This window comes from Lissotriton helveticus, chromosome 3_1 (assembly GCF_964261635.1).
Source record: "Lissotriton helveticus chromosome 3_1, aLisHel1.1, whole genome shotgun sequence".
NCBI lineage: Eukaryota > Metazoa > Chordata > Amphibia > Caudata > Salamandridae > Lissotriton > Lissotriton helveticus.
The window spans coordinates 1,777,494,936-1,777,518,696 of NC_136061.1; the positions used below are offsets into that span (position 1 = coordinate 1,777,494,936).

Consider the following 23,761-nt stretch of genomic DNA (forward strand, 5'->3'; position numbering starts at 1 on the left):
GCAACAACCATAAAAAAGTTAACCATAAAAAAGTTAGATCCAAGCGGGTCCTCACATATGAGAAATTGGAGGATATCACAGATATTATTCACTGTAAAATTAGTGGGCGGCTGCTTTGTAACAGTGAAAACACATCACTATCTCGGATTATTAGCTGTAAACTATTTTAGAATTTTGACTACAATGCCTGTGCACCGTTAGTAACCTAGCTAAATAGGGTATGGCAGAGCTGAAAATAAATCATTTAAACTCAAACCTGTATTGAACAGGGGCCCCCAATTCAAATTCAAAGTCTGTCAGACAACATTACTCTGAAGTAAACTAGACAACATAATTACTGTATTAGTTCTATTTTTTTTAAACATAAGCCTGACGTGTCCAAACCCCCACTGTTTCAGGCAAGCAACTATCGTACCACTAAGGAATTCTCAATGAGAGGTTTGTTCAGCGCCTTCTCTGTGGACTTTCAACTGTCTTCAGATCCATAACTGGCTGGTGGGCAATTATCCCATTATAGTGCTGCTTAAAATGTTTATTAATGATATCTAGAGAAGATTTGTTTCTCGTGTGCCAGCTCTGAGCTAGGGAGTTCTCGAAACATCTGACAACACTGTCTCCCCTTACAGTCCTTGCATTGGCTGAAAATGTCTGCAGAATATTCAGCTTTGGGAGAAACTGCTATCAAAACTCTCTTGCCTTTCAGCTCGTCCTATTTATGTGAGATTGGGTTCTCGGCACTTGCGGTATTAAAGACTAAGTTCGTTCAAGCCTGGATGTGGAGCACAACCTGAGGATGGCAGTAGCAAAAATCCATCCACAGATTGACCGTCTCTGAAAAACAGGCAAACCTGTCACATTTATGTTGGTGGTATTATTATCAATCCATGTCATATGTAAAACAAAGCATCCTAGTAAAAACAATTTGCACACATTTCATCTTGGAAAGTGGTGTTTTGAGCTGTGTAATAAGCCTCTGTCATTTCACCACACCCACCCACTCACAAACCTGCAGTTTACTAAACAATCTTATTGTATTGAATGTTATTCGCTGAATATGCCCGGAATGTGCGCGTGGCGGTCAAGTCCAGAAATTTCTGTCAGGTGGTGGGGGGGCCCAACATCTAAAAAAATTCAGCTGCGGGGGGCTCAACCTACAAAAGTTTGAAGACCTCTGTTCTAAGCTCACCGCCAGGCCAGAGGGTGATACGGTCCACCGGAGTGCTTCACCGATGATTGTACCACCCTCAGCTGGGAACATCCACCTGTTTTAGCCAGTAAGGGGTTGTCAGGCCTCCAGCGCCAGTATTTACAGGGCACTTGACTAGGTGATAGCAACCCCCTCCGGTGAGTCGTTTCTGAAGCAGGAACTACCGCCTCGCAGCAACGCATACAGGCCCCCTCAGCACTCCGCAGTGGGGGCGCCTGGCTCTACCCCTCCTCCCCTTGGCAGGCAGCTCACGGGGCACGCATCCGCTGTCACCACAGCTTTGCTCCCTACCTCCGGAGTAGAAGTACCTCTCCCCTAGTTCTTCAGGTTTCAGCCTCTCGGCATCGCGGCTGCCCTCTTGTTTTGCGATGCGCGGTTCCCGTGAGGAAAAAGTCAGGCGATTTCACTGCGTCCCCAGTCTTCCACTTTCATTTGCTGTGAGGAGGCTTGCCCTGGGGACTTACAGCCTCACTAATCTTCCAGAATTCGTGAGCCCGGGGCTCAGGATATTTAAAAACAGGGGGATATGCCGGCCTGAGCTCCGCAAACCACTTCCGGCTACATCAGCGCCAGGCAAAGCCCTGATCTACTCTTGTCTCAATAGTCCATACAATAAAGCATGTTTAGATAATACTTTTTGACAAGAACTGTATAAGCTGTCAACTTTTCGGTCTCTTAATGAAAAAATGAGACCATCATCAGGACTGGACTGCATAGGATGTAAGTCGTTTAACCCAGCACAGTTGGGGAGAGCAAAACAAATGGATCCGATACCTGATTAAGAGTTTGTAGAGTGATGGTAATTCTTTTGGTGTACTGTTTTAGTAGAGGACCATTCAATGAGAAAGGTTCACTTTGGATACCTCTAACAAAAAGGTGTTTTCTGGTACATTAGAAAGTAAATTCATTCATTGGGAATGCTCAGCGGGTTCGCTTGTATGTCTGAATTTTTAGTCAGATCTGAAAAGTTCTTGGGAACACTGGAAGGCAGCTCTTAGGCAAGGGCAATGTTTCATCAGAGTCAAAATGTACAGGGGAGGGCATCTTGGAGCTGTTATGGGGTTTTGGCTGAGCTCCAGACTCATATGGTTAGAAGTCAGACATGACAGTGGAATCAGCACCCTCCTATGGAGTAGGCAACACTGGCATGGAACTTGGTGCCAAACAGGAGTGTGCTCTGAAGTCAGAGCTGAACCCAAAGCGGGTTCAGGAGGTATAGATTGCTCCAAGGTCAGACTCGCAGGCGGGAACCAAACTGGAAGTCTCTGCGGATCGTGGGGTCTGAAGGCACGCCAAAGGGAGACGGCAGGGTGTCAAAGATTTAAAGCATACCTTCCTTAAATGAATCGATCTGTCATAGCACCAGCCTCAGAAATTAATGGTGCATCAGGATCAGCAGCTACTCAGTGGGGGACCAAAGAGCATCTTGACGTCCTCACAACTTCTCTGAAGCAGAGTAACAAGGCTGGAATGAGACCCACTTGGACTTCTTGTATTTCATTTTGGATCTTTACTCAGACCACAACTTGTCACAGGGCAGGGAGGGTTGGACAGGCGGGATTTCGACGAGCTGTATCAGGTCTTACGTGGCTTCCTGTGGTGTACAGCGATGTACCTTTTTAGCTTGCGTCCTCGGAATGCCTTCGGGTGCATCAGGGCAGATTCATCGAAAGACTTAGAGTTGTGGCTTGAATCCAAACACCAGACACACCTCATGGAGTTCTGTCACAGACATTTGTTTGTGACAAACTACATCGTTTAAACCTTGTAGGGGTTCAGGAAGAGACATGTTCCCCTGTACACGTGAGAAAAATACTGGGAGAAAAAAACTTTTAAAGTTACTAAACAAAGTTGGGAGCTAGCCCTGCATCTGCATTGGAAAGAAAGGAACCAATATCAGTACACTTGAGTGGCACCTATATGTCGCTTCAGTCGTCACTTCCAGGATGGAGCTGTGTCGACTTGGAGCCGCACAACCTACCTACCGGCATGCAGTGGCTATGCTGAAACATTTTTGGGATCCACCCTGCTGCCCGGGGATAGTCTAAAGGTGAGGAATCTGAAATTAGGAGTATCCATCAGAAAAACAATTTAAAAGAGGGTTCAAGAGATACCTTGAGGTATTAAAAGAAAATGGTCACATGAGCTGTATTGGATTTGTTAAATAGATGGACCAAGACAAAGGATGGAGCCAAGGGTGATAGGGAAAGAAAAATAAGGAATTAAAAAATGTGGAAAACTTTAGTTCCAGGTGAGGAGAAAAACAGGTGGCAAGAGATAGAGACCTGCGAGTGGAGAGAGATGGGCAAATAAAAGTTAAAATAGCACAGGTCACACAGAAGAGCAGAGGAGGGAGAAAAGGCATGGGTGGAATAAGGAGCTCTGAAAAATGTAGATGGGACGAGAAAAGATATTAAAAGGCACAGAAAAGAGCTCACTCACTCCCATACCATGAGGACACCGTAGGACCACCAGTCTGCACTGTGCGTGTGCCCCTGGCGGTTGACCACTTCAGGAGCCATGTACTCCACTGTACCACAGAAAGAGTATGCCTTCTTCTCGTGATCTATGGCTTCTTTGCTTAATCCAAAATCTGCACGAGAAAAAAACATATGAAGCAGTCAAATGGACATGGGCGCAAACAGATACAATTCAAAGGCTCATCACCATAGGCACTCCTAAGAGGAAGCCACAGTGGAAAGGAACTAGTTATAACCAGGACCAGGGCATGTCTAGAGAACATTATTAGTTCAGAGTGTCAAGTTTTAGAAGAAGCTGCAGCACAAGCTATGTTTGGAGGAATACTGTGTAACCACGTAACCACTTGACAAGGTCCCGGATGGGTGGTCGATCTTTTAGGTTCACCGCAGCAAGACTGTGGAATTCCCTTCCGCTAGGTCTGAGGGGTTTGGAAGACTTCTCTTCCTTTAAGAAAGTCTTAAAAACACACTTGTTCCCTAGAATAATGTAAATGGTTCAGTTGCCGGAAACATCATGTATGTGTCATAACAGTCTAAGCGCCAGGATGCCCGTCGGGTGACAGTTGTTTGCGCTATACAAGTATGCCCATACATACACACACTTTGAAGCAAACAAAGGAGTTTATACCTGTTAAACTGATGTGTCCTTCCTCATCCAGAAGAATACTGCAAAAGACAAGGAAATAGTGAGAATGAAGCCGTCGAGGTACCAGCTAAAGAAAGTGGAAATTAGGCCAGCAAGTGTCAGAGTGGGAATGTGGCTTCCAAGTGCTGACAAGGGAATCAGAGGGCAGGCAATGGAGAGGGAATCCGGCCGCCAATATCTGGGACTTTTTTAGAGCAGCTGTTGCCAAACTCCCAAAACGGAATCCCCAGTTTTTGGCAGCACATAGTTCTTACCAACATCTCATGGGTTCCCACAACTTGCACCAGAGCCCTCCACCAACATTAGTTGCCAGCATGTAATTCTTTGAGATAGAAAAATGAACCCTTCAATTAAATAACGTAGCTGATGGACAATCATTGTCAGCACATACTTCTCTGGTTTGAGGTCTCTGTATATGATTCCCAGGCTGTGAAGGTGATCGAGGCCCAGAGCCAGCTCTGCCAGGTAAAACTTGACATCTTCCTCAGTGAACATCACCTGGAGAAAGAACAGGGAAGGGTTTAGACACCTGATGGTATGGGAGTACAGGGATAAAGATAGAAGCAAGAAGATTATAGGTCAAGAGACAAAAAGCGGCGGCAAATGTCAGAGAGCAAGAATATTACCCAATTGTGGAGTTAGAGAGGGAGCACTAGGGTTGGTTAGATACAGGCCAGATTAGTTAAGGGCCACCTGCAGCCACATGAGGGGCAGCTACAGAGTCAGGCGTTAGGTACACAGATTAGCCAGTATAGGGGAGGAGGGTCGCTGGTGGGAGCAAAAACAGCTAGGTACTGTGATCAGAATGTACAAGTTACTGACTGCACTAATCCTAATACAAGTTGTCCAAAGTTCTGTGACCACTTAATAGACCTCTTAAGGGACATTCCAATAAACAACCTAAGGCAATGCGCCATAGCATGTTCAGCAAGATTTACGTTTTGGGGAGACAGGTACACCAGCATAAGAGGCTCTGCTCCTTTATGTCTTAGTTGGCATCACACTTCAGCACTTGCCTCTACTTTCACATGAAAAGGCACAAAGACACCTGGAGGAAATAGTCATCTGGAGAAAGAGGAGTATGGGAGTTGTCAAAACAAGGGTCACTACAGCAGAGGAGCCCGAGGTCGCTCCAGGTTAGTCTAATCATGCAATATTTCATAACAGCCACATGCTATGAAAATGATTGTCATTTATATCCCTTGTATATAAATGTACAGTTTTTATTGTATTTTCGGATATATACAAGACTATTACTATAGCAAACTTTGAAACATTGAATAAAATACTATAGCTGTGGGTAGACATTGGTGTAAACAAGGGATACGGCTATAATTCCATCAGCCACATTTCTACTGTCTGCGTTTGATGGTGGAGAGGTAAACTCCCCCAGGTTGATTTACTGTCGGAAATACCAGCCCTGTCTCTGGTTCCCAATATATTTATTAGTGGCTACAGCTGGACCCTTCAGATCATCATAATCCTTCAGTGCTACTACTGGCAGCACTAAATAATGCATTATGGAAAAGGCATCCTGAGGGGGTCTCCGTCATTCTTTATGGGTGGCTGTGGCCTACTAGGGATTTTGTTTCGGTAACATATCAGTGAAGAGTGAGATGTCACACCAAAGCTTCCTGTCCTATTGCCTTATCACTGTGGCATTATTAGCTCCCTGAACATATGCAACTGCAAATTTGTTTACCCTTTTCCCCACAGTGTAAGAGAATGTCCTGTTTTCTGTTGAATGAACTACGCAGGATAATACAGGACTCTTAGGCCGGTGCGGTGGGCAAAATGATAGAAACATCCTCCACCGAGTATAAAAGCCAAGATGGTGCTGGATCCAGCTTATAGTTTGTATTCAGATGAGTCATTATGAGGAAGAAGCGTCAGGATTTTTTAATTTTTTAACACTGTGTAGGTCTTGGTCCAACATAGTGATCCACAAATCTGCACTGTGGAACAGCAATCAACACTTTTAGTCTTTAAAATCAAATAGGGAGCACTGCTTCTCTATTAGAATAATGTCCATTACATCTTCTTGAGTGGGACAAACTGAAAATAATGGACAACTTGCCCATGATTAGTGGCGGTCTATCCCTCTCAGCTACAAACCTCTGAATGCTCCATGTAGCACTGAATTCAAATGCAAAAGATCCTAAATAAAGAGGTTTCAATACTTACTTGTACAACATGTTGCAGAGGTATGCAATCACGTCAGGGATACACAGAACATAGGTAGTGCATGCAAAACACGCATAGGTTAGCTTTGGAAAACAGGCGTTGACATGAATAGCATTGCTTGAATCATCAATGAACATGCAAAAGCAAGAGATGGAAGTAGTCTTGTTTCACAACCCCCAAGGAGGGTCAGACATTTTCCAGCTGTAAAGCCTCATTAGTGGATAAGTGAGTGCATGGACAGGCATACTCAAAATCCCAGGTGGGAGGCCTTCGGCCATGTTGGGCCCGTGGGGTACTTTAAAGTGTTAGACCAAATAAAACAAATGATATGGAAGAGTTGGGGAAGTGGCAACAACCAAGAACAGAAATGAGCATGTGCTAATCAGTGCAAACTATACAAAGAGACCAAAAGACAGAATGGGCAGAAGTGAGGGTGACATTTAAGAAAAGAGGTAAGAAAGTAACAAAGAAACAAAACCATAAGGAGTAAACCAATGAAATGAGAACATATTTAGTGAAGAAGCCACAAAAATGAAACCAAACTCACTTCCTTGGAAAGCCGTGTGAAGAGGTCCCCGCCTCGGAGAAAGTCTAGGATGAGGTAGAGCTTTCCTTCAGTCTGAAATGCTAAAAGGAAAAAAAGGTCAAGTCAAGCCTTTTGTAACCTGCGTTCTTCAGTAATGCTCTGAAGCCTGCGCCCACCCAAGATTCTCTCACTTGGCCACTCAGAGTGCTAGCCACCGAGCCTCGAGCAGCCTGTGCACACACCATCAAATGAATGATAAACGCTTTCACCTAGTGGTCAGGGTGTGCTAACCCAATATGCCACATGTTTTTGTGAGTCCCTTGGAGTGCTCTGGTAAGAGGGGTAATTTAGGAATGTGTGGTGTCAGGATCGTGCCTTTGTAAAGCGCCTCTTCACACTATGACCTACCGGTGCTTCTTTTGTGTGGAATTTCAAAGGTGACAGTTTCATAGAGAAAGACCAGCCTTATCAATTTCATTTTTTTAATTTTAACATTTTATTAGGCATTTCTTTCATTGTACAGAAAAAAAATACAGTACTCAAATTAAAGGAAACTTTTCTTAACATAAGATGAATCTACCAGGATTGGTATCAAGAGGCAAGGAGTCCTATCAACTGAGCTCTAACTGAAAGAAGTGCATGAGCTTGGCTTTATAGCTAAAGTGAGTCAACTAGAAAAGGGGATTGGTCTGGTAAAAGGCATACGTTGCAGCGCAGGCGCTATACTGTGATCCTCTGGGAATCAATGAAGACCAGACACTTCTGGAAAGATATATTCAAACATCAATGTGTCAGTTAATAAAAGGGCAGCGGGGGTGTGAGTAAGAGGCATCCCAAGAGAAGCTCTATAGCTACACACACTTCGCTAGTGTGAGAGGATGAAGGCGGACTTCCAGCTACAAGAGTATGAGAGCCGGTACGGTCTGTAATCAGAGGGTGCAGTAAGAGACCCCATTAAGGTCTGAAACAGAATCTTACCTAGGTGGAACAGTAACGGGCCACAGTATCGGGTCACAAAGGGCACACCAGGGCTCTTTGCTATCACTGGCCACCATCCCACCTCATGTGTGTATTGAGTTTGAGCCAGTGTGCATACATCCAAACACTTAATGCTACCATGCAATTCCTTGAAATTGTGCCTAGCAGGCCCAGTATCCACGTAGTCTCCGAAGAAAAAAACTTCCACTACAAGTATCTCAGCCAATAAAGAAAAAGTGGGGAACATCAACCAATTGCCTCCGAAGCATGGCGGAGACACGTTAGAATAAAAAACAGCACTGGACTGCTAAAAATATATAGAAAGGTTAAAAAATGAATTCAATAAATATGCCAAGATTACGTTCATGTTGAGGTTTTTGTAAGGCAATAATGACCTAGAAACCTTTAGCCCACGATTAGAAGCAGGCAGAGGAGGACCCGAGTAGCATAGGAGAAAGGGCTGAGCAGCAGTGCAAGAGTGAATATACATTAAAAAAGTAAATGGCTGTAATACGTGAAAGATATGCAGAATGATTAAAGGAACGAAGACAAAATGGATTGATCAGTGGAGTTTGTACCTCTAGAGAAGCAATGGACAGGAGCTGCAAAATTGGGATAAAGACAACTAGACATAGGAGATACAAATATTGCTTAAGCGAGAGGGCTGATCACTGCTTCCCCACCCTGAGAGAGCATCAATCAGTTATTTAAAAATGAACAGCTGGATGACTTACGAATTTATTTGCAAGACATGAATGAAGTAGGACTTAATACCTTAAAGAGGTGCTCAGCTTGACCAGTGGTTACAAATTGAACTTTAACTGTTCCAGGTTATTATCAATCAGATATGAACGTTAGAGACTGAGCTTAAGATAAAAGAAACCAACAAAAGTATGAATATTTTATTTCTTGTGGTTTGCAGCTGTGCCATTTTGCAGCAAGGTCCTTCGTCTGAAGGAATAGTAGAACTAATTGATGAAGAGGAGTGTTAACTACTAGAAACTGTGCTGCGAATCGGAGGGCTAGGAAACCGAAAGGAAATTAAGGATCTTCTGAGCGGGTTAATATGCTAGAGGTGTTCTATATAATTTAAGACAGTTTAAATTTGGTTTCAAATTATTCAGCAATGGATTTTCCTACAGCAATCTGTTTTGAATACTTGACTGATTTGGAGCTGCCATGGAGGAGTCTTGGATTTTAAATTGAGAAATATCAGTGACTCCAATAATTTAATTATTTAATTCACCATTCATTAGAGTCCCAGGACATCAATAATAATGTGCAACGTCTCTTGGCAGTGGGGGAAATTTGTTTCCAATAGAAGAGTGGGAAAAAATAAATAAAGTATTTCTAGTTCGTTTAGCAAGGTGGATGGCCAGATACTACAAGTCATAACTGTGTGACTCCACCAATTAAGACAAGGATCGAGGAAGTAAGGGCCATATGTATGAACACATTTTTCCATAGACACAGAATGGGTAAAACCCTTTGATACATTTGGCCCTAAGTGACTAGATTAGATCAAGCTAAATGAGGTGTTTAAGTCACTGTAAGATATATCCGACCGGAGAGGAGTAAGACATGGGACGCTAAATTGAGCAGCAAAATAGTGACTGACTGGTCTTAACACAGGGGGTCTGTAGACAAAAGCAACAGTGGAGAGAGACAGGAGGAGAGAGAGCATTTGATGATTAACTCTTCAACAAAGGCAAGGAAGTGCCTCCAAGGATAAACGTAAACATGGAAAAACCTCCATGTTTTCAAGGTGTTCCTGTGGTTGCCAGCAAGCCCAGTTCCCTTAAGATGAGAAATGCTTCTGGCATGCAACAGCGGACTTCCCCAGACAGATCTGTTGGAATAAAAGACTAGCCAGGATTCGATTTATCAGAATGTACCTTACCAAAAATGGCTACCCATGCAAAACACGTGACTACGGACACTTTGTCACAAATACATTACTGGATTTATAAAAACTGATGTACTTACCATAGTGTAATTTCACCACAAAAGGGTGGTTCACGTCTGCAAGAATATCTCGTTCCATTTTTGTTCGCACTCGATCCCGTACTGTGGAGAGAATAAAGCAAGCTCAGAAATTTTGGAAGGCCCTGCTGTTCATTCACTCCCAGCATACTTCAAGAAAACAATGTGCTGAACTTGGTCATCCCTGCTCTGAACATTCCTCTGTGACCTCGCCCCCCCCCCCTCCCCGATATGAAGCATAAACTTAACTTAACCACTTCTCTAACTCTGCCCACAAGCCGTCCCTATGAACTGTATGCTGGGTTCCTTGACCAGTTTCCTATAGCCATTATTAATTTCCAATGACTGCTCCTCATCCTTGTTCACAGTCCATTCCTTAACCTGCCCCGCTCCTCATAACTTAATTACTAGGAGCAAAATAAACTGACCTTTACCCCCGAAGCTGGTATCTGGTCACATCTCTCCGCAACCATAATGTGCCACCGACCTTCAGCAAATAGACCTCAACCCGTTAGCACATACTCTTCAGTCGGCATACTCAATATTCAACTCAATATGGACTGGCTTGACTGATGCTTACACCTTTCAAAGTTGCACAGCAAAAGTTAGTTACTTCGTAATATCCATCAGTATGAAAACATACTCACATTTTAAAATGAAATCCTACATTGTATCTAAATTCTCTAAAGGAAGGCAAAAATTGCAACTATTTATCTATGAAAAGTTATGGGTCATCTTTAGTGTCTGTGCAATGCAAAAATGTTTCACTGAAGTACAAACGTAAGCACATGGATCTGGTTGGAAGGTGCTTGCAAGATTCTCCCAACTGATTTCTACCCTCTCACATAACTTTTCTCAATACGTTTTAGTATATATTTGCTTTGCTAAATCCACTAATGGTGATAAACGACGTGGTCTTTCTAATAATTAAAAAAAGGTTCTTCTAAAACTCATTTAAATAAGTTTTTTAAATTACTACAATAAAGTCCAGAAAACAGTACAGGAAGTGAGGGGTTAGGAGAAAATCTGAGCTACCCTCTTGGGATGGAAAAGTAAGGCGGACCGAACCTAATGAAAATAATTTAAAAATCTGCATTTTATGTACCCTTCTGGGGAACGTAACCATCACAATGAACATTTGTATTTTAAATCTGCATTGTGAATCCGCGTGTATATCAGATTTATTTATTTCATTAGAAGCCTCATATCAAAGGGCAAGGAATATTAAGTGTAGGCACAACATCTTTAGATACAAACAATACTTAATAGTAGCCCTTCTTCCCTAAAATGTTCCATAAGCAGTATTTATCACATAGCTCTCAGAAGGTGTTCTGTGCTTGCTAATACCATGCAATACCTCTTTAGCCCATTCAGATTCCTGGTAGCATCCCCTCTCAAGAACCAAATGTACACACAGAGAAGTTAGGAGAGGATGAAGCACCCTCCATCCCATTAGAGGGAAGAGACCAGATATCAGCGTCTTGATTGGTACATGGACTTTTCCTGCTAATACAAGGCAGCCAGAACTTACAGGACTGTGTCTTGTGCAAGTACTCTTGTTTGCTATTTGTATCTCTGTGCCACAATACAGGAGTGCTCCAACTCAAAGTCACATTGCTGCAGTTAGGCACTTGACTTTTTCACGGTAGCAATGACTAGCAGTCGTGGCGTATGACAGGAAATGGAAGACATTAGAAAACTCTGACCTAAAAAGTTATTAGCAATGGAGACATGAAACTATCTGGTGCCATTTTTAATGCGTAATAGTATTAAGATCCGTGAATACTGCTTTTTTTCCCACCTAATCTCCATCATGGTATATTTTGTTAAGGGAATTTGTTAAGTGAACATCACTATTAAGCAGATCATTATTTTCTTAATCAATACACGGCTACTAATTGTGATTGAATGAAAGCTAGTATTCCACGGTTTTAAAGAAATTTACAGGTACATTTTTGACTTCTTTGTCTAGTGCACACTTACTAAAATCGCCAGAAATGTTGTTTTACAACAAGTTGCAATTCTATTTGTGCACCGGAAACGTCCTTAAAAGTAATACAATTTGACTTAAAAGAAGAAACCCATTCAGAGTGAGAATAAATGCTGCTTAACATCAATGTCCATTCAGAACATTAATGAAATAAAAAAAATCTTAACAAGGTAAATAAACAGAACATTTTAAACTAAAATAGGCACATAAAAAATAGAAGGTGTCAGTACTTTCAGTAGGAAGAGTTAATACCTCAAATATCTTCATAGCACTAGGCACGTATCTTTCTTTAACAAATCACCCTTTGGACAATAGTCACCATAGTTATCCAAGGAGGCTTGGTCTGGATCCATTCAAGGATCTTCCTAAGTGTTGCATTATATAGAGGGTATGTCTGAAGGCTACAACTAAGAATAATGGAATGTAGATTTTCATTAATGTAGTTCATAACCAAGGATGCTCAATAGTATTTTAAAGGGACAAGCAATGCCATCTCCAAAATTCCACCATCACAACAAGATCCCTACCTCTAAATAATGTCCAGGTGACCTGGTGCCCAGTCAGCCGTGTCCAGTGAAGGAAACAGTTACATTTACTAGTGTTCAGGAACTAAGTGATCTCTACTTTATTTTAACAAATGTACCATTAAGGGTAGGTGCCTCTATCAGGGAACCTGCCAATTATGGGGCACACATGGCAAATCAGGGCAAAACAAGAGGCAACCGAATGGTTTTAAGGATTGCCTTGAACACAGTTTCAGCCTCCAACATCTCTGGAATCTGGAGGGTTAGAAGTATGGTTCAGACAGTTTTGGATTCAGGAAGATCAGCTCCCAGCAGAGGAGCTGGACCCAAGCACGCATGAGAAAACAGGTCACCTTCTGATCCCTCTAGTGCTGAAATAAGGTGAATAAGAGCAAAGAATAGGTATGGTGTATGATTGGGTTGGAGAGGATGTAGGCTGCCTCTTCATGATTTTTAAGCTGATGGAGCAGTTCATGAAGAGGAAGGATGAGTCAACACTTGGGACAAAGAGAACGAGATCCTATCACACAGGTTTTGAGAAGTGAGTGTATGTGCAGGTGGGGACGGGTGTTGGGGGCCTTCTGGAGGCCAGCACTCCATCAATGAAGAATAAAATCACATTTCCAAATACGCAAGTTATCCTTCATACATGTTGTAAACATTGCTATTTCTCAATAACACCATTGTTAACTGAGAAGAGCGAGGACATCTGAAAAAGTTATTCTTACAAAAATCATACAACAAAAAATAAAGTCTCTGAGATAACGAAGCTATTGTTATGGTGTTACTGTGCCACGGAGTTGAGTAACAAACATCAGTTACCACCCAATACTGCCTAAAGACCACCCGAGGGTGAACATGTGTTTTGGATATGAACTCTTTATGTTATGCCCACATGATGTGGTGTCCCTTACAAAGTGGAAACTGTTTTCAACCCATGGATAAGAAGGATCCTAAACTGAACGGAAACCCAAGTTTCACAATGACACACTCTCTCTGTCAAGCGGTCCCCTACAAGGAGGTAAAGCACAAAATAATCTAGAAAAACTGGGTTGTAAGTGAAGCTTGACAAGCTTCGAGCTGGATGCCTTCTCTTAGAGCTCCACTTCTGCTCCTGTGTAGTGCCCGGGGAAAGGAGGCTCTGAAAATCATGGGCTTCAGCTTGTTATGAGACTGCTCCTGCACAAGGGACAGTTTTGCGGGCCATTGAGTTGCTGTGGAGGGATCCAAATGGTCAGAGAAACTCTTATTAATCCTCTGTAGATTATTGGCTCTGGAAGCAGTCTCCAGGGTGTGAGATGTCTGAAGCACAAAGAATTGCAAGGAGAAGCTCCTGCTGAGATGAGGTGACTACATGTGGGTGGATACACTCTTGTAAGAAAGTTTTGTCTGCCATGCTAGGATGATAGGCCATTGCACTAGGATACACAGTAAGAAGGTGAGGTAACTCGTGGATGGCCAGCAGCCCGATTATTTTCTTGGATGAAATGTCACCAAAAGAGAATAAACAACAGACGCCTAAATAAACTGACGGGTTTTCACAGAGGTTTCCAACAACTTTCGCTCATGAAGCAGATACTGATTTGCTTACAGATTCTGCCTCCACACTAACCGGGGAATTGCTTATATTGGCTGCACTGGTTGATTTGCAAAATACAACACTGATAGAAAAAAGAATATCCAACATAGAGGGAGGAGTTAGAGGCCGTCAGGCTAGACAGAAAGCAATATGAAAAGTTTAGATAAACGAATGGCTAGTGCCAAGGCAGGTTTGTAGACTGCAGAGATGAAAGTCTGCAGTCTTAAGGATTGTGTATATGGCTACATGTCCAACTTAGAAAATAAAGTGTAGCGCTTAAAAGATTCTTCGGCACACCTCCTGGGTATGCCCATATCCATTGACTGATGAAGGTCCACATACAAAAATAATTTTTTTCACAGAGGTGGTCATAGATGGCTCTGCGGTTACTCCAGTGGCTTGTGAGGGCAGCCCATTTACCAATCAGAAACCCCACTGGCAAAAAGACAGAGGCTGGTATGTTTATAAAGTTGGGTGATTCACAAGAGGGAGTTCCTGAGAGGAACATGACTAAGTAGGGCTGTAAGGTGCAGATTGTTCCTGACCTGAGCCTTGCGACTTAGAAAAGGAGACAAGACCTGCAAGTTGTCAAGAAGGAAATGAGTTTAACGCGCTTGAAGTTACTCAGTGTTTGTCATGGAGACTGCAAGGATATAAATGGGTAGGGAAAAACTTGTTTTCTTGACCCTTGGGGCTCCCTGGGACCATAGCAAGACAAAGAGGGAGGATCTTGAGCAATGATGAGGAGGGATTACCCTTACATTAGATTGCTTAACTATTTATGATTGGAACGGTCTGAAATAATGCCTCATATTTAGCAAGGAGACAGTACTGGAATGTTTGTGTTATTGAATGTCAGCATCAATTCGGGGACCTATTATGAAAAAGATTTTGGTATCTTATCTTTGTCTGTCCCTCACCCGTCAAGCACCCTGCCCGGTTTCTTTGTTTTCATCCGTTGAAATGTTCCGAATGTCTGGGTTTTGTAGTAATTGATTTTAAGGTCGATGCTGGTTAAAATTATACATTGGGCTTGTGCCAGATGCAAATAAAGCCACTGCTATATAGGCTCAGGATAATGTTAGTATGTTCAATGATAAAAGACCAAACACAAGGTTCCTTACAAGCACTTTGTGGAAGTGTCTTTGTAATTGGTTGATGATCCACTTTTGTCAACATAAGTACCAGTACCAAACAGTACATTTACAGCTAAATTGTAAAGAGAGTAGAGTGCTGCTGCTGGGGTCCTCATTTCTGTTGACCCTTACTGATAGTAGTTAGTAACACAAGGGTGTGTTTGCAATATATGTGCCGATAGGTACCCATGTGAAGGTTCCTTTTTTTTAGTCCAACTTGCGACTGTATTAGAATTGTATTGACGGGAGAGTGCTTTGTTTTATTGTTTCAGAATATGTCCAAAAAGGTAATAGTGCCATGAGCACATGGGGAAAGAATTTTAAAAAGGCACTTCTCCAAGAGGTAGGAAACTTGGAAGGCCATACACAGGGTAGTTTTCAAAATCTACACAAAAAGGAAAAATCAGCAAGTGAATTACTAGTCAAGAACCCCAATGTTGCAATCAGGTAGGCTGATAAAAGGTGCAACGCGTATGCTCCTAGATATAAAATAGATTTTGCTAGGTGAACATTAAAGATGTAAGTAAATAACAAGGTAGCTCAGAACCTCACACAGGACATTAGGAAACTGATCAACCTGCAAGTGGAATCTGCACTAAATTAATTTGGATCACTCCAAACAAAACAGATTTCTTAAAGGGGCCTCTTAAACTTAACTTCACTGAGATAAAAAAAAAAAAAAAATGCAAATGTTGCCAGGGCTCTTTATGCAAGGATTAGTTCACACTGGTGAACCACACCTGAATATAAGTGAGGGCACTTTTGCTCAGGCCACTACCCTAGCACAATCTGCATACATGAATGGACCGGCCCTGCGAGAGACTGGGAATGACACCTTCGCCCCTTTGGTAAAAGGGAGGTAATAGAGGCCCCTCTGCCTCCCCAAAGGCCGCTCAAGCCCCTACTGGGTCGCTGGCAGCTTCTGTAACAGCACAGACAGCCCCAAGCGGCCCCCATGCTGGTCAAAAAAGCAGCCACAGCTGCAACTCAGATAGCGGCCCGTTGCCCGCCTTCCCAATCTGACCCTGGTATTTCTAACACATAGTTCGACTGTGATAGCCGTTGAATGAGGAACAATTCTGAGTACACAGTTAACTTATTTCTAGACCACAATCTGGAAGGAACACAAAATAAAATAAACTGTATAACAAGACCTCCATAAAGTTGCCTGTTACTAGCAAATAAACTGGTCTTTTTTCTATGGTATTAAGGACTCCAAAGAGAAATTGTACTTACTAAACACGGATACCTTCATTTATCACCAAAAGGGGCTTCCCTCCACCACAGGAGCCAGAAAGGATACACCAACAGGCAACACAGGCCTTCACTTAGCCACGGTAAGTGACAGTGGTGAGTCGCACGCTCACAGGAGCAGGGAGACTGACCAGCCCAGCCTCTTACTCTGCTGTGGCTGAGCAACAGAGACGCATTGTGACCTCACTCATTCTGTGACATCAGCACTCCTGCTAAGCTGGGTTAAAGGAGACACTGACAAAAGGCAAGACACTGAAGCCTCCCTCCTGTACAACAGCTCTCTCTCACGTTCTAGCAAGGAACGTCACACCTTCCTCCTTTAAAACATTTCTCCTTCATGCACACACTCTGATAAAGGGTCTTTTAGGTCTATCCTTGAGACACCATGTCTGTCTCATCAACCTATTTTTCAGAAATATAATTAAAACACATATATTCATACCCACAAGGGCGTTAGGTCAACCCTCTTTATCCATCGATCTGTTGGAGTGTCATTCACGCTGTGCTTGCACCCACTACAATAGTTGCAAGTATACAAGGGAAAACCCTAGAGTCACTAGATCCCACGTACTCCAATGGCCATTTTGCATTTAGAGTGACAGCATTTTTACTGATGAGATGTGCATGGTTGTCGAAGTGCCAGGGCTGGGGTATTGGGCACTCTTAATCTTAATACTTTCAAAAATACTTTTGCCTTTTTTCGTCGCATATTACATAGTTTGCACACAAAAATACACAAAAAAGCAATGGTGAGTTTGCCAAGGCCAGACCTATTGACTTTGCAAATACCAATGTTATGTTTGTGTCCAACTTGATTTCTGAGATGGGATGACCTATTATTAAAGCCGTCCAACAGCCTCCCACTGTTTGCCAGGTGATGGTAGTCTCTGCAATGTTGCGGCATGACCAGTGAGGAGCGTGTACTTCCCTTCAGAGAGCGAAAAATAACAGACCTGTGAGGTCCAGTGCCGCCCTTTGCTCTAAATGTACCCTAGGCAAAACCAAATTGTGGGCCCTCTCTAATCCCACCCCCATCAATCCCCCCCTCTGCCCCTCCAGGCCGTTATACTTGTGCCTTTTGTAAGCAATATAAATTGTAACCAGATCATGACAGAAACCACCAAATAAGCAAATACAAACTGTAATCTTATGACCCCTCTGGCGGCATTGGCGGAGTCGTTCGGGGCCCGGATCGTGTCCTATGCCGACGACACACAGCTCCTCTTCTCTTGTAAGAGCGGAGGAGATTTTAATGGAGAGAGTATCCGGGACTGCCTTGAGGCTGTCTTTAGATGGTTTCATCTGAGCGGCCTCAAGTGCAACTCAGAGAAGTCTGAGGTACTCTTCTTCGGGTGTGCTCGGATCCTGACTGGCAAGCCTGGTGGCCTATCAACATGGTCCCACCATCCTGTCCATTTTTAGTAGCTAAGAACTTAGGGGTCAAGATGGACAAGGGCCTGACGATGAGATCTCAGATCCTTGGGGTGACGGGCACCTGCTTCGGCCTCCTTAAGATGCTGAGGAAGTTTTAACCCCTTCTGTCGGAAGAACATCGGAAACTGACCGTGCAGGCTTTGATCGGGTCCAGGCTGGATTATGCTAATGTCCTTTACCTGGGCCTGCCAGAATATCTGCTGCAGCGGCTCCAGGTTGTGCAGAATGCTGCTGCGAGAGCCATTTATGGCTTAAATAGGCGAGCCAGTGCTGCGGGTCTTGTGCAGACCTTACACTGGCTGCCTATCCGCAAGCGGATTGCCTTTAAAGCATTAACCCTGGCCTACAAAGCCCTCCATGCTGTGGGAGCGAAGTATCTCCAAAGGAGACTTGCCTTTTACCACCCGGCCCGCTCTCTCAGATCGGAATCGCTGTTTTTGGCAACGGTGCCGCGTGTAAAAAGAGCTCGTATTGGTGGCCGCTCCTTTGGACTGCTGGCGCCACAGCTGTGGAACTCCCTGCCGCTGACACTCCGGGGTGCCACTAGCCTACTTGCTTCTAGGAAAGGTTTAAAGACCTGGTTGTTTACCCTCTAGGTTTTTTTCTTTCCTTTTTCTTTTACTGGGTCTTCCACTCTGTTTTTATTACTGTGTTGTGTTATTTCGTCGTAGGTCTCATTATTAAAGCGCCGGGACACTCTTTTTGAGTAGCCGTGCGCTATATAAAAATAAATATAACATAACATAATCAGCTTGCGCCGTCTGTCAGTTACTCTATATCTGGGAGATTAACCCACCTGGATATTTCTAAAAGATTAATCCCAAAAAGGCCTCACATAGTCTGCCGGCCCGTCTAATGTTAGACCTCTCCCCCCCCTCAGATACTTCCATTGAGAACACGCCTGGCAATTGCTTGCAGCTTGAAGAGTACCAGAAAGACTAAGTAAGCTCTTACTTATACTATAGGCGTGCAGTTTTAAACTATAGGACCTAATTTAGGAAACTCCCAGCACGGTAAAAAATCACGGTTATTAGACCATTAAACTATAGACAATGTGCATGAAAGCAATGTATACCATGCAACTGGGAGCACAAAATCACTGAATCCTCTATGTAGGGCGAAAGTGTTAATTTTGTCTCACTTTTACTACAGTTTCAGGAAAGCTCACTTTGTCCTGATGATGATCTTAAAATATTAAAGATCGAAACGTCGTCGACCCACCCAAGGAATTCTTCCCTCCCATTGTACATAGCTCTGTGGATTACACCTTGTTGTTTTATGTGACATTTCGTATGTTCTCACTTTGTTCACTAAAGTCACGTTATGCACCCTGTCACTTCTGTGAGCACCTGAACGTACCCTTACATGTGCAAATAGGAAAAAAATATTTTTCACATGTTACCCTACATATTTTGCTCCAAAAGATTGATTCACTACTAGATTAAAACCTATTGTTCAGGACCTTATAGGCCACCCCGAACCATTGTTCTCCTACTACATTTTGTAAGCACAGCTTACTATGACGCAACTAAAGAGAGCTGCTTTTGTGCTATGCTGTGAATGGCAAGTAGAAAACCCTGCTTTGCTGTCTGTTGCTGTTACATGTGTTACCAGTTATGTCTGCATAGCTCCGAACACCCTCCTGAGCGCTTAACTATTGTTCATCAATTCATACAGGAGTAAAATTCGCCTTGCTTATATTCTAGTTGTAACCACTACTACCTTCATCAGAAAACCCTATGTAGTGGATGTTGTAGAGTGAACCTGGGGTAGAAACAGGGCAATGTTAAGAGTTGTGAACTTCACTGTTTCGTACCCCTGGGAGGCAAGGCGTGGGGGGCTGTTGTGTTCACAGATGAGTCCAGTTCCGGGTAATTACTATAACAGCAATTGCAAGTCTGAGTTGCATTCATCACCGTTCTTTAACTCACTTCGCCACCCCAGTTCAGAGCCAGCCATATGCAAATTAGCCTTGACCATGTTCCTTATGGGAACAGTCCAGCCCGAACTGCCAAGTCAGGTCTTTCCTGGACCGGATACAAGCATCCTGGGACCGGTTTCGGAGTAATACCCCACATCAGCCAGGCTAGCTTAAATCCAGTGGCAAAGTGAGCAAGGGACCAACAGGGTCAAGACTGATTTGCATATGGCTGGGTCTGAACTGAGGTGGCGAAGTGAGCTAAAGAATGATGATCGATTCAACCCAGATCTGTGACTGGGGGTGAGTGTCTGAAAAGTTTTAGTGCTCCGTCCATCTCCTTGTGTTTGCTTTGGCAATAATATACAACAACACTCACCTTGATATTCCATTTAACCAAACACCCATTCTGGGAGAAACTGGATATCTACCTTGTCAAAGTTAAAACAAACAAACAAACACTATGTCCTACAATATAGGTAATACGAGATTATGGCTTCAAATTCAGTCTAATTATTGCTCTCAGGTTGGTTACTTAGTTATTCGAGCTGTTTTCTTTGCAGGTAGCTTTATTTTGCTGCTCCTCATTTTATTATTTTGAGTTTTTCAGTATAGATCGCTGCCAAACCGCTTGTTGTCTAGTTCTAGTGAGTACCTTTCTAACTATGCATTTTATAAGTATTCGAACCATAAGTCTAAACTATAAATGGTGTATTCTATCTATCCATCTATCCCCATTTTCCCACCTCTAAATCTTTTACATTAATAACCATGACCAGAATAATTGTCAACTTCCAATGAATGTCTAGCATGCTCCTTCACTGCTGTAGTTATTTTGATTAGTTTTCTCTCTTTATTGTATTTGCAAAATCCTCAATAAAGAAATTGTTAACCCCCGGCCCAAAAAAAAACCTTTGCCATTATTTTTTGCCAGTGAGATGCATGCATTGTTAGTATTACCTCCCTATACTACTTTCTTTCCTGATAAACTGGTGCTGAGAATCTGGTCGTCCTTTCTGTGAAGTTTTATGGCCTTTCAATGCGAGTCAGACCATCACCCTCCCTGCCTTTTTTGCTTTTCGCTTCTCCATATCCATCGAAAGAGATGCTTCATGGAGTGCACGAGTGGAGCGCATTCAATTGTTATACAGAGTGCACAAAGGAATACCATATAAATGCCCAGCTCTTCATGGGCTTTGCTGGTAGTAAAAAAAAAAAGGGAAGGTAGTACAGAACAACAGTGTCCAGGTGGATCTTACTGTTTCTAGAGAGTTACTATGCCCTGGCCAAGAAGGAAAAACCTGAGAGCCCATGGGCTCACTCTACCAGAGCCAAAGCTGCCTCAATGGTTTTGACAGAAGAGGTCCCCATCTTAGACATATGCCAGGCTGCGGCATAGGCATCCGTGCATACATTCACCAAGCACTACTGTCTCGACAGTTGGGTCGGCTGAGAGGGTGATTTTGTCTGCTTGGTTCCGCAGGACTTTTTGGTGAGTCCAGTCCTCAGACCATCCCCCGCCTGGGAGGTACTTTCTGGATATCTAGTTTAAAGATAGGGAATCTGCAGTTAGAACTATCCATCAGAAGAAAAGGTTATCTAGCTTTGGCAATGCTCTTTGTGGTGGATACTCCATCTATCTGCAGAATCCTTAATGCCCTTTCTCCTACCTGTTTTGTGGAGTGAACTCGTGTGTCTCTTAAAAAGGTCCTAAGTTAGTTTTGGCACACTACACCTCCAATTTGTCACGACACTTCACGTCTAAGGGCACAGAATTGTTAAAGACCAGACTGATTTCAGTGTGCTGGGGTAGTGCCTACATAAGGCTCTGCACTGTCATTTCCAGGGCACGGCGTGGCTTTTGCAGAGTCAGATGGCGCCACCTGCACATGAGCAATTGCTGTTTACAACAAAAAAAAATAGGATCCAATCTGCCATTTGGAATTATTCTAAAGGTGAGGAATCTGCACATAATTAGATTGTCTACCAAAAGGATAATGTTACTTACGCAGTAAGCATCTGTTCTTGGCATGTAGAACTGTAGATTCACATGCTTTGCATACTCCTGCCATCTAGTGTTGGGTCCGAATGTTTGCAAATTGCTTTTCGAAGAAGTCTTTCCAGTAACGAGGTAAGGGGACTCTTTGGGTAATAGTGCGCATGGGCATTGACTCCATTGTTTGATTGTTTACCGCAGAGGGTGAGAATGGAGTTAGTAAGTGTAGAATAAAGATGTCAATGTGTGTGTATGTAAACTGATAAACTGTAACTACAGGAGACCAGGAAGGCGGGTCGGCGCATGTGATTCTACAGCTCTACATATCAAGAGCAGATGCTTACTGGGTAAGTAAGATTATCCGCTCAAGGCATGCGAGCTGTAGATCACATGCTTTGCATAGACCATACAGTAGCATACTCCCAAAGCGGTGGCTAACCTGTAGTTGTTGTTGTTGTAGTTGTCTGAAACAGTGTTTTAAGTACTGCTTGGCCTACATTAGCTTGCCTCGCTAACACATCTACACAATAGTGTTTGGTTAACGTATGCGGTATATACCATGTTGCTGCCTTACAGATATCAGCTTGGGGAATATTCCCTACGAAGGCCTTTGTTGCCACTATTTCACGTGTGGAATGCGCTCTAGGGGGAATTAGCAAAGTTCTTTTTGCTTTCGCATTACATGTTTGAATACATTTTATGATACATCAAGCAATGACCGATTTAGATATGGGATTGCCTTTGTGTGGTGGAGAGAAAGCAACAAAGTTGCTTTGTTTTGCTAAATTCTTATTTTCTTTCAAAGTGATATAGTAGAGCTCGTCTAACATCAAGGCCAAGGCCCAGGATACCTCAACAGCCGCCTCAACTTCTACGCTCCCAAACGCCAGCTTCGATCGACCAACCACGCCCTCGCCACCGTCCCCCGCATCCGAAGAGCCACCACAGGAGGAAGGTCCTTCTCCTACCTGGCTGTCAAGACTTGGAACTCCCTTCCGACCCACCTCCGCCTGACCCAAGACCACCTCGCCTTCAGGAAGCAGCTCAAGACCTGGCTGTTCGAGCAGTAGCGGACCCCCTCCCCCCAGCGCCTTGAGACCCTCCGGGTGAGTAGTGCGCTATATAAATGCTTTGATTGAGAGTGTGTACAGCTCGTTCTGCTAAAGAATCAGGTTGAGGAAAGAACACAGGTAACTCAACTGATTGATTGATATGAAAGGCAGAAACTACTTTAGGGAGAAATTTAATATTGGTGCAAAGAACCACTTTGTCCCTGTGAAGCTGAATGAAAGACTCTTGTATCGTTAATGCCTGGAGTGCACCAACTCTTCTCAGTGAATTTATTGCGATGAGGAAAGCAACTTTCCATGAGAGGAATTGTAATTGGCACCTGTGCATTGTTTCAAATGGTGGGCCCATTAGGCTTGTAAGGGCTATGTTTAGGTTCCACGCTGGTGTAGGTGGGACTCTTAGTGGTATCACTCTTTAATCCTTCCATAAAGGCTTTAATCACTGGTACTCTGAAAAGAGTTAAGTGTTGTCGGTTTTGTAAGTATACAGCTACTGCTGCTAGATGTAAGAGCATGGATGTGTAGGCTAATCTAGATTGCTGTAAATTTAACAGATAGATGATGTTCTGAACAGAAGCATCAAGAGGATTGATATTGTTATAATAGAGAACAAATAGTTTCCATGTTGCTGCATAACATGCTCAAGTAGTAGGCTTTCTAACCTCTTATGATATTTATACAGTCTAGTGGTAAGTGTAAACATCCAAACTTTATGACTTCAGTAGCCAGATCGTTGGGTTGAATTCTTTGGGATTTGGATGTCAGATTTCTCCAGTGAGGTGAGATGCAGATTTTGGTGTGAAAATAGACAGCTCCAGCAGGGTGGTGAACCAGGGCTGATGTGCCCATGTTGGTG

The 23,761-nt window shown here is 43.2% G+C and overlaps 1 protein-coding gene across 3 annotated transcripts in view; it reads right to left on the reverse strand.

The window, feature by feature from the left end:
• RPS6KA1 (ribosomal protein S6 kinase A1) overlaps positions 1–23,761 on the reverse strand; it is an 844,361-nt gene that overhangs the window by 290,083 nt on the left and 530,517 nt on the right. For all 3 annotated transcript variants that reach the window (XM_078682639.1, XM_078682641.1, XM_078682640.1), the window contains 5 exons: positions 10,008–10,088; positions 7,065–7,144; positions 4,725–4,831; positions 4,316–4,353; positions 3,658–3,800 (listed from right to left, as the gene is read on the reverse strand). In XM_078682639.1, the coding sequence (XP_078538765.1) occupies positions 3,658–3,800; positions 4,316–4,353; positions 4,725–4,831; positions 7,065–7,144; positions 10,008–10,088 (449 nt within the window). The remainder of the gene's footprint in view (positions 1–3,657; positions 3,801–4,315; positions 4,354–4,724; positions 4,832–7,064; positions 7,145–10,007; positions 10,089–23,761) is intronic.